This window comes from Pelophylax lessonae (assembly GCF_965119305.1).
Source record: "Pelophylax lessonae genome assembly, chromosome: 4".
Classification (NCBI taxonomy): Eukaryota; Metazoa; Chordata; class Amphibia; order Anura; family Ranidae; genus Pelophylax; species Pelophylax lessonae.
Window position 1 is genome coordinate 288554302 of NC_138771.1, and position 12217 is coordinate 288566518.

The 12217-nt window shown below is 46.6% G+C and overlaps 1 protein-coding gene across 1 annotated transcript in view; it reads left to right on the forward strand.

Annotated features, from left to right (window-relative positions):
- Nucleotides 1-12217, forward strand: part of LOC309552612 (uncharacterized protein) — a gene marked incomplete at both ends in the record, with an annotated part of 398170 nt that overhangs the window by 180264 nt on the left and 205689 nt on the right. The window contains one exon of the mRNA XM_082253553.1: nucleotides 2606-2695. Coding sequence (XP_082109679.1) covers nucleotides 2606-2695 — 90 coding nt within the window. The remainder of the gene's footprint in view (nucleotides 1-2605; nucleotides 2696-12217) is intronic.

Below are 12217 nucleotides of genomic sequence, written 5' to 3' on the forward strand. Positions count from 1 at the left end.
TGCCGCTTAACGTTGAGAGAATATACAGTTAGTTTCTGCCTGGAGGATGAAGAGATTGATACAATTGAATGGCCCCCATTCTTGACTGACCTAAATCCAATAGAACACCTCTGAGACATTATGTTTCAGTCCATCCAACCCTGCCTGGTTGTACCTCAGTCTGTTCAGGAGCTCAGTGATGCCCTGGTTCAGATGTGGGAGGAAATACCCCAGGACATCATCCGATGTCTCATTAGGAGCATGCCCTAATGTTGTCAGGCATGCATACAAGCATGTGGGGGCCATACAATTACGGAGTACTATTTTGAGTTGCTGCAATGAAATTTCTAAAAAATTCAGCTCTCTGTAGGTTGATAATTTTCCCAATAAACCCAAGTTTTGTGACACTATTCCCCTTAAAGAGGAAGTAAACCCTCCTCTGCAACTTTTACCTATAGGTAAGCCTATGATAAGGCTTACCTATAGGTACTGTAAATATCTCCTAAACATGTACCGTTTAGGAGATATTTACCTTAAATGCAGCCAGTGACATCACTGGTGCATGCGCTCTGAAGGAACGGCCGCTGGTGCCGTTCCTTCAGAGCCCCGTGCCGTGACCGTGACGTAACCGTGGGTCCGGCCAATCAGATGGCCGGATGCCGCGATCCCGGAAGACAGGCGACTGAACATGTCGCCCGTCATACAGGTAAGCGGCGGCACGGTGGAGGCTCGTTCTAAGGTAAGTATTTCATAATGAGCTAGTATGCGATGCATACTATCTCATTATGTGTTTCTCTTTCAGGTTGGAAAAAATAAATAACATTTTTTTTTTTTTTCTTCACAAAAAAGCATAGGGATAGAGGGGAATGGGGAGAGGTTACTATCTCCAGGACAATAGTAAAGGTACCCTTTTCGGGTATGTAGTGTCAAAGGTTAGCTCTTCGCTATCATAGTTCTGAGTAGTGTCATAATTGGGGAACTCTTTCAAGTGGTTGATTTCAAGGCATCATATTCCTGAGAAACAGAAAAAAGTGTCCAGTTAGCCCACAATTTACGAAAGGGCTCGTGGCTTCCATTTTTAAAGCTATGGATTTTTCCATCTCGTAAATTTGGTCTATTTTCAGGATCCAATCCCGAATCTGAGGAACTTCAAGGGAGTTCCACTTCAGCGGGACTAGACTCTTGGCAACATTCAGTAGGTGAGGGGCAAGGGACTGTTTGTAGGCTTTGTAAGTCAATTTATTGATATGCAATAGGTAGGTAGGGGCATCAAATGGCAGTCCCGCCCCGGTAATGTGTTCCGTCCAGTGCGCAACTGCGTTACAAAACGTGGCCAGTTTGGGGCAAGACCCTCAAATGTGGAGAAATGTACCCTGTGCCTTCCCGCATCTCCAACAGGAATACGTGAGGCCAGGGTAAAGTTTGACCGGGGTTCTGTACCACCTAGTGCAAATTTTGAAGGCAGTCTCTTGTGTTTTAGTACTAAGAGAACATTTGTATGAAATAAAATTTAATGAGTTTACAACCTCTTTAATATTATCATCACAAAACAGAAAATAATTCAACACGTTTTATTTGTTTTAAGCTAGAACACCTGCTCCTACTAGCACAAAAGCATAAAGACTAATCAACCTAGGTGCACAGCCTGTGATTTGGCACCCTAATTGTGGTTCCATAATAAATTTTGGCACTGTTAGATTAGTCAAAATTATGCTATTTTGATTGTCTTTATTTAGAAATATGGAATAACAGTATGAAAACAGGCTTGTGGAAGTCTCAGAAAATGTTATGCATATACCATGGAGAATGCTGAGTACCTTTGACTTAAGCCCCGTACACACGCTACAATTATCGGCTGACCGATCATCCGTCTTTTGTCCAGAGTGGTGTTTTGTTGGTTGGAATGTGCCTAGACTGCACACGAATTTTCTCGCCCAACAAAAATCTACTTCAGAAGTGATGTCATGTGTTGGTTTGATTTCTTTGTGTTCTTTCTTCTCTGAGCATGCCCAGTCTTGCTCATTAGATTTTTCCCTGTCGAAATCAGTACTGACTGCACAAAAATCGGCCGTGTTTTGACAGCCAACAAAAATTTTATAGTCTGCACACCAGATATTTTTCGGCTGAAAAGTCGGAGTCGGTTGTCGGAAGCATCATACTAACAAGCCGAAAATCGGCAGATCGGACGTTGGACGAAAATTCCCTGCCAATTTTCGATACGTGTGTATGGGGCTTTACATCTGTGAGGGTTTGTGTTCTGCATGTAGGCAGCCCTGACCCTTTTTTAAATCGAGCTGCACTGAATCTTATGGTGCAGTGGCACCATGCGATTTAGCATGCATAAAAAGGTGCAGAGGTTGCCAATGTATGGGCATACCACTAAGAATTATTGGCACCCGCACACATCTGCTAAAGTGCAGCAAGTTTCTGTGTGGGTCAGGAACACACCCAGATATGTAAACCTAGCCTTACGGAACTGTTTCATAAATTTGCTGCATATTTACAACCTTACAGCAAGACAGTAATTTAGATATAATGTTGTATATATTATATTGCATATTCTTAATCTACTTTTGAATTTTTCTTTCTTTGTATTTATCAAGATTTTGTTTTATACTTAAAATAGGGTGACCTCCAGGCTCTCTGTGCCTATGTGTGCTTTATTTGTATGGCTGGATTTAAATACAAGCAAAGCAAGAGTGCTGTTATTTATGCTGTAAGTATGCAAATGTACACAGAAAGAACACACTGGAAATGGTTGGAAAAAATCCACCTGTGAAGCTGTAAATCCCTTGCCCTATCCAAACTTAGGAGTGTATTTATCAAAGAAACAGAAACACTGAACAATTGTTCACTCAAAAGACTTTCCCCAATATTTGACCAGATTGGCCAATCAGTTTTTGCCAATGTTCCCTCTGCTTGTTATGCAGGCAGCTGATGGAGGAATCTTGCATGATCAAATATTGCAGAGTTAAATGTTTTTCAAAGTACAGGCGGTCCCCGGGTTACAAACAAGATAGGGACTGTAGGTTTGTTCTTCTTAAGTCTAATTTGTTTGTAAGTCGGAACATGTATGTATTTTAAGTTTAGCTCCAGCCAGGCCCGGATTGGCCAATCGGGAGAACCGGGAGAATTCCCGGTGGGCTGGTCGGGTTGAGGGCCGGTGTCACCGGTGTTCTAAAATTTAGAACACAGCTGACAGAGAGGAGGCAGGACTGGTTGCTTAGCAGAGAGGAGGCGGCACGGATAGAATACATCCTCGGGTCTGAGAGGAGGCGGGGCTGAGGCGGGACAAACTGCTTAGCTGGGAGGAGACGGGACCGAGGTAGAGAAAAAATGTAATCAGCCAGCTCTGCATTATTACAATTATGCTCGACCTCCTTCCCGCCTCCTCCTAGCTGAGCAGTTCGTCCCGCCTCCGCCCCGCCTCCTCTCAGACCCGAGGATGTCTTCTCTCCCTCCCACCTCCTCCCAGCTAAGCACTTCGTCCCGCCTCCGCCCCGCCTCCTGTCTCAGCTAAGTAATCTGTCCCGCCTCCTCTGTCAGCAGTGACCTAATGGCGCGGGGCGCCATTTTCAAATCAAAAGAAAAAAACTGCAGTGGCCCAGCAGTGGCGCTCGCCTCTCATCACGGCCAGGTAAGACCCCTCCACAGCCTCTAACCATCTCCCCTTGTACCATGCCCACAGCCTCTAACCATCTCTCCCTGTACCATGCCCGCAGCCTCAAACCATCTGCCCCTGTACCATGCCCGCAGCCTCTAACCATCTCCCCCTGTACCATGCCCGCAGCCTCAAACCATCTGCCCCTGTACCATGCCCGCAGCCTCAAACCATCTGCCCCTGTACCATGCCCACAGCCTCTAACCATCTGCCCCTGTACCATGCCCACAGCCTCTAACCATCTGCCCCTGTACCGTGCCCACAGCCTCTAACCATCTGCCCCTGTACCGTGCCCACAGCCTCAAACCATCTCCCCCTGTACCATGCCCGCAGCCTCTAACCATCTCCCCTTGTACCATGCCCACAGCCTCTAACCATCTGCCCCTGTACCATGCCCACAGCCTCTAACCATCTGCCCCTGTACCATGCCCACAGCCTCTAACCATCTGCCCCTGTACCATGCCCACAGCCTCTAACCATCTGCCCCTGTACCGTGCCCACAGCCTCAAACCATCTCCCCCTGTACCATGCCCGCAGCCTCAAACCATCTGCCCCTGTACCATGCCCACAGCCTCTAACCATCTGCCCCTATACCATGCCCACAGCCTCTAACCATCTGCCCCTGTACCATGCAAAAAGCCTCTAACCATCTGCCCCTGTACCATGCCCACAGCCTCAAACCATCTCCCCCTGTACCATGCCCACAGCCTCTAACCATCTCCCCCTGTACCATGCCCACAGCCTCTAACCATCTCCCCTTGTACCATGCCCACAGCCTCTAACCATCTCTCCCTGTACCATGCCCACAGCCTCTAACCATCTCCCCTTGTACCATGCCCGCAGCCTCTAACCATCTCTCCCTGTACCATGCCCACAGCCTCTAAGCATCTCCCCTTGTACCATGCCCGCAGCCTCTAACCATCTGCCCCTGTACCATGCCCACAGCCTCAAACCATTTCCCCCTGTACCATGCCCGCAGCATCTAACCATCTCCCCTTGTACCATGCCCACAGCCTCTAACCATCTGCCCCTGTACCATGCCCACAGCCTCAAACCATCTCCCCCTGTACCATGCCCACATCCTCTAACCATCTCCCCCTGTACCATGCCCGCAGCCTCTAACCATCTCTCCCTGTACCATGCCCACAGCCTCTAAGCATCTCCCCTTGTACCATGCCCGCAGCCTCTAACCATCTGCCCCTGTACCATGCCCACAGCCTCAAACCATTTCCCCCTGTACCATGCCCGCAGCATCTAACCATCTCCCCTTGTACCATGCCCACAGCCTCTAACCATCTGCCCCTGTACCATGCCCACAGCCTCAAACCATCTCCCCCTGTACCATGCCCACATCCTCTAACCATCTCCCCCTGTACCATGCCCGCAGCCTCTAACCATCTCTCCCTGTACCATGCCCACAGCCTCTAACCATCTCCCCTTGTACCATGCCCACAGCCTCTAACCATCTCCCCCTGTACCATGCCCACAGCCTCTAACCATCTGCCCCTGTACCATGCCCACAGCCTCTAACCATCTCCCCCTGTACCATGCAAAAAGCCTCTAACCATCTGCCCCTGTACCATGCCCACAGCCTCAAACCATCTCCCCCTGTACCATGCCCACAGCCTCTAACCATCTCCCCCTGTACCATGCCCACAGCCTCTAACCATCTCCCCTTGTACCATGCCCACAGCCTCTAACCATCTCTCCCTGTACCATGCCTACATCCTCTAACCATCTCCCCTTGTACCATGCCCGCAGCCTCTAACCATCTCTCCCTGTACCATGCCCACAGCCTCTAACCATCTCCCCTTGTACCATGCCCGCAGCCTCTAACCATCTGCCCCTGTACCATGCCCACAGCCTCAAACCATCTCCCCCTGTACCATGCCCGCAGCCTCTAACCATCTCCCCTTGTACCATGCCCACAGCCTCTAACCATCTGCCCCTGTACCATGCCCACAGCCTCAAACCATCTCCCCTTGTACCATGCCCACATTCTCTAACCATCTCCCCCTGTACCATGCCCGCAGCCTCTAACCATCTCCCCCTGTACCATGCCCGCAGCCTCTAACCATCTCTCCCTGTACCATGCCCACAGCCTCTAACCATCTCCCCTTGTACCATGCCCACAGCCTCTAACCATCTCCCCCTGTACCATGCCCACAGCCTCAAACAATCTCCCCCTGTACCATGCCCACAGCCTCTAACCATCTCCCCCTGTACCATGCCCACAGCCTCTAACCATCTCCCCTTGTACCATGCCCGCAGCCTCTAACCATCTGCCCCTGTACCATGCCCACAGCCTCTAACCATCTGCCCCTGTACCATGCCCACAGCCTCTAACCATCTCCCCCTGTACCATGCCCGCAGCCTCTAACCATCTCTCCCTGTACCATGTCCACAGCCTCTAACCATCCCCCCCTGTACCCCATAGACATGCATTATGTCCGTATATCATCCGCAAACGGATAGGATGATATGCAGACATATGGACCGGATGACACAAGTGTCCGTAAAAAAAAAAAAAGTGCCACAGCGGACAAAAAAAAACGGAGCGGCCGTGTGAAAGAGGCCTTAGTCTACTGAATTTGCACTGAATTGTAAATATTTTTTGAAAAATACAATGAATTACAAGGCTGTAGAGAATAGAGAACAGTGCACCTTTGCAAACTTATATTCTGAGGTTTTAATTACATTATTTTAATATAGTCAGTCATGAACTAAAGTGGGCCGGTCTAAGTCATGAAACTCCAGGGCTGAAAATGAGTCCCACTCCGGCCCTGGCTCCAGCCAAAAAAATCATTTTCAAGTATTATGGATAGCATGGGGAAGGGTTAACACCCCTGTGCCATTTGTTTTGCTGTCTGTACCCCTGTTCAGAAGATTTCACCTCACTTTCTGTCCCTATGACAATTGGATTTGTGATAAAGCTTCAGTGGAGACACCTTTTTCCCATGAGAACTCTTACAGGAGTGAATTTCCCTTTCTACAGGTAGATTTCTCATCACTTCCTGTTGTCTCCCTCCGTTTGTAAGTAGGAGTCGTTTGTAAGTCGGATGTTTGTAACTAGGGGACCGCCTGTAAAGTATATTTTCATATTTCTGATTGAATCCTTGGGTGAATGCATGAGCACATCTCATTAAATAGTGGGATGTCCTTTTATTCACCTGCTCACATTAGCTGTTATAGTGCCAAAACTGTGTTCCCTTTCTGTTGTGACATTGGTCTTCAGAACAAATAGAGAGAAAAACTCCCCATTGGGAGCAGACTGCACAAAACATAGGGGTGGGGAGGTCTAACCCTTCCCCTCTCTATTGTAAACTTAAAAAAATGGCTTTCCTTTATTTACACTATAAAGGAGATATATAAGCGAATGGTTAAAGTACAACTAAAGGCAAAACCTTTTTTTTTTTAGTTTGGGATTAGCGTGGGACTAAAACACCTATCATTTTTACTGCTGTCTGTTCCCCCATGAGTCCCGGTTCACACTATAGCGATGACAGACATTGCATGTGATTTGGAGCACACTGCTCTGCAAATAACATGCTATGTCTGTGCAAAGCGAATTCAGCCATACAGATTGTATGGATGAATTTGCATCGGATTCAGACAGAACATGCACAGGACCCTTTTTTGGGTTCACAGCAGAATCAGATCGCATGGTGGTTCACACCTATGCAATCCAATTCATGTCCGAACTGTCAGTTTGCACTGTGATATGCGAACTGATCTGGGGGTGTCCTTTACTTTGTATTGACACCCCCAGAGATTTGTATATGGCAGTGTAAGCAGGATAAGAGTTGGCGCATCACACATACCTATATAGCATTAAGGGGTATGCAGTTCATGTATAGTCATTAGTCTGGTGTAGTTGATGGCTGAAATAGATGACACTCAGGGCCAGCTCAGCTGCAGAGAGAAGTCAGCTCTGAAAGTGAAAATAAAAACAAAAAGCAGAGCGCCTCTAAGTGTTATCAGTTTAATTAAAAGGGTAAGGCAGGTACAGGAAACTTGCTCACATTTAAAACAATATAAAATAGCTCATCTGTTAGGTGGTCTGCAGGAACACAGGGGTCCACGGCTGGATGTTAGTAGCTCCAAGAGGTGGTGCAGGGGATGGTGAAGGAGGGAGATGTCTGGAGAGCCAAGAGACCAGATAGTAGGATGGTCAGCAGCTTCAGGAAGGTGTTCTGTTCCTCAGGGAGACACCTGGTGAGCCGAGAGACCGTTAGGTAGGATGGCTGTTGGCTTCAGAAGGGCGCCCTGCTCCTCAGTACATCCGGCGCCAACAGATAAGGGAGCCCAGCGTGACAGATCCAGCAGCCAAACGCACAACGCGTTTCCGAGCGTGCGCAGTAGCCTCACAGGGCGTGCGCGCTCCTTTCTCAAGTGCAGTGGCATGACACAGAAGAGCTGAACAAGTTTATAGGAAGCCTGGGTGGATACAGATGGACTTAAAGTGGCCATTGTAAATGGGCTGAACAGTGGGACCACAATACTTAAAGCGGCAATAAGAAAATAAACACAAGAAAAAAAAAAAAAAATCAAAAAAAAAAAAAAAATCGCATACAAATAAAATCGCATTAAAAAAATAATAATAAAAAATAAATAAATAAATAAATAAATGGTTATTTAACAAGGTAAAAAGACATACATCGGCTCTAATCATAATATGGTGTTAACCGGTTGCACGACTATATACTGCGGCGGTCAGCCCCGGCCAGGCAGAGTGACGTATCGGTACGTCACTCGCCTGTCACTGACTTGCGAGCCAATTGCGGGCGGGCGCGCGCCCGCCGAGGCGCGCGCCTGCCGCAGCTCGTTCACAGACAAGTCAGTGCGTGTGACCGGCGGACTCGACGTCCGCCGGTAACACTATGATCGCTCCTGTGAAGGGAGAAAGGCGGAGCGGCTTATGTAAACAAGCCGCCCGTCATTCTCCCTGGTGTAAAAATGAAGATCAGACGGTTCTACTATGTAGGACCGTTGATCTTTGTTTTTACACCAATAGCAATGTCCCTGCACAGTTAGAATCACGCCCCTAGGACACACTTAACCCCTCCCTGTCCAATAAAGTTAACCCCTTCCCTGCCAGTGTCATTTTTGCAGTAACAGTGCATATGTATAGCACTGATTACTGCAGTAATGTCACTGGTACCCCCAAAAGTGTCAAAAATGTCAGTCAAGGGTCCGATCTGTCCGCCGCAATGTCGCAATACTGAAAAAAAAAATCGCAGATCGCCGCCATTACGCGTTATAAAAAAACCACCAAAAATGACAAAAATCTTTCCCTTTGTTAGTAAACGCGATAACTTTTGCGCAAACCAATCAAAATACGCTTTTTGCGATTTTTTTTTTTACCAAACATAGGTAGCATAAAACAAATTGGACGAAAATGTTAAAAAATTTTGATTTTTACATTTTTTTGGGGGGAATTTCATATAAAAAAATGTGAAAAATATTGTTATTTTTGCAAAATTTACGCAATTTTTGTTTATAACGCATGATCAAAAAATCACACAGGTGATCAAATACCACCAAAAGAAAGCTCTGTTTGTGGGAAAAAAAGGACGTCAAATTTGTTTAGGTACAGCGTCGCACGACCGCGCAATTGTCCGTTAAAGTCACGCAGTAAAAAATCGCAAAAAACCCCCTGGTCTTTTAGCAGCCAAATTCTCCGGGGCTTAAGTGGTTAACATCTAGCTCTTCGTTTAACCACTTAAGCCCCGGAGGATTTGGCTGCTAAAGGACCAGGGGTTTTTTTGCGATTTTTTACTGCGTGACTTTAACGGACAATTGCGCGGTCGTGCGACGCTGTACCTAAACGAATTTGACGTCCTTTTTTTCCCACAAACAGAGCTTTCTTTTGGTGGTATTTGATCACCTGTGCGATTTTTTGATCACGCGCTATAAACAAAAAAAGAGCGTAAATTTTGCAAAAATAACAATATTTTTCACATTTTTTTATATGAAATTCCCCAAAAAAAAAAGTAAAAATCAAAATTTTTTAACATTTTTCGGCCAATTTGTTTTATGCTACCTATGTTTGGTAAAAAAAATCGCAAAAAGCGTATTTTGATTGGTTTGCGCAAAAGTTATCGCGTTTACTAACAAAGAGAAAGATTTTTGTCATTTTTGGTGTTTTTTTTTTTAACGCGTAATGGCGGCGATCTGCGATTTTTTTTTCGGTACTGCGACATTGCGGCGGACAGATCGGACCCTTGACTGACATTTTTGACACTTTTGGGGTTACCAGTGACATTACTGCAGTAATCAGTGCTATACATATGCACTGTTACTGCAAAAATGACACTGGCAGGGAAGGGGTTAACTTTATTGGGAAGGGAGGGGTTAAGTGTGTCCTAGGGGCGTGCTTTCTACTGTGTAGGGACATTGCTATTGGTGTAAAAGCAAAGATCAACCGTTCTACATAGTAGAACGGTCAGATCTTTACTTTTACACAGGGAGAACTGACAGGCAGCTTGTTTACACAAGCTGCTCTGTCTTTCTCCCTTCACAGGAGCGATCGTAGTGTGGCCGGCGGACATCGAGTCCGCCGGTCACACGCACTGACTTGCCTGTGAACGAGCCGCGGCGGGCGCGCGCCTCGGCGGGCGCGCGCCCGCTCGCTATAGGCTCGCAAGTCAGTGACAGGCGAGTGACGTACCGATACGTCACTCTGCCTGGCCGGGGCTGACCGCCGCAGTATATAGTCGTGCGGCGGTCGGCAACCGGTTAAACCCAAGGGTTTAAACGAAGAGCTAGATGTTAACACCATATTATGATTAGAGCCGATGTATGTCGTTTTACTTTGTTAAATAACCATTTTTTTATTTATTTATTTATTTATTTATTTTTTTAATGCGATTTTATTTGTATGCGATTTTTTTTTTCTTGTGTTTATTTTCTTATTGCCGCTTTAAGTATTGTGGTCCCACTGTCCAGCCCATTTACAATGGCCACTTTAAGTCCATCTGTATCCACCCAGCTTGAGTGCTGGCTTCCTATAAACTTGTTCAGCTCTTCTGTGTCATGCCACTGCACTTGAGAAAGGAGCGCGCACGCCCTGTGAGGCTACTGCGCACGCTCGGAAATGCGTTGTGCGTTTGGCTGCTGGATCTGTCACGCTGGGCTCCCCTATCTGTTGGCGCCGGATGTACTGAGGAGCAGGGCGCCCTTCTGAAGCCAACAGCCATCCTACCTAATGGTCTCTCGGCTCACCAGGTGTCTCCCTGCGGAACAGAACACCTTCCTGAAGCCGCTGGCCATCCTACTATCTGGTCTCTTGGCTCTCCAGACATCTCCCTCCTTCACCATCCCCTGCACCACCTCTTGGAGCTACTAACATCCAGCCGTGGACCCCTGTGTTCCTGCAGACCACCTAACAGATGAGCTATTTTATACTGTTTTAAATGTGAGCAGTTTTCCTGTACCTGCATTACCCTTTTAATTAAACTGATAACACTTAGAGGCGCTCTGCTTTTTGTTTTTATTTGCATATGGCAGTGTGAACTTCCTTCGATTTGAATGTGAAGTGGGAACCCGCAGTGGATTCACAGGATTCCCGCATCGCATATATGTGAACCGGCACTGAAGGAGATTCCATTTCTCTATTTGTTCTGTTTTCTAATATCATTTAATGTAAAAGTAAAAGAAAATCCCATATTTTCCATTATCCCTCAAAAATGGGAAATCTTCCAATGGCAACACAAGTTCTGGTGACCTGGGGATTCTCCTAATTTGCAGGGATTCCTTCTCATTTCCTTTTTTGGCAATGGTACAGCAAGTGAAGGCAAATTTCCCCAATGGGACACAGATGGCAAAAGAAAAAAATCTGACAGGGGTTATAATCCTCCCTTACTCTAGCCAAAATGAAAAAAATATATATATAATAAAAAAAACTCTTTGCCTAGGTACACAGATAGAATTCAAATATGTGAAGTGTTAATTTGTCAAGGGATGTGTATGTTCAAAAAGTCTTGTAGGTCATGCTCTCCTGTCCAACTTTGTAACCTTATCAGGCTGCTGATCAATTTCCCATTGAGCTAACAGGTGACTGACACTAAATATGTAAAGCTGTGAAAAGCCTTTTAGGGTAAGACATATCACTTGTGCATATTTCAATGTTGTACTTTGTTGTTTGTCCTGGAGCTCTGCTTTAGGAATATGGCCTTGCTTAAGCTTTCGGACTGAGGGCCCATTCACACTAGAACGTCACGTAGGAAATCTGTGTTCTATGTGCGTTTCCCACACCATGTTCAAAACACACTGGATGTACACCCCAAACACAGATTGCAAATGCAGTGCATTTGCCTGCACCAGATTGCATGGTACCGCAGTAGCATGTGGTCCAGTTGCAGTGCATTTTTAAAAGCAGTGCATGCACTACCTTTGGTGTAATCCAGCCTTCCTGTATGATTTAGGTGTGCACTGGCCCTAAGTACAATTACCAAAAATTGACAATCCTGTATCCACTGAACCTCCTTTCTTGGTGTTATATACAGTATCTGTTGCACTACCGACCTAGGAGTCGCTGATGTCAGGGTCCCCACTGCTGCACAGCTAGTCACACAG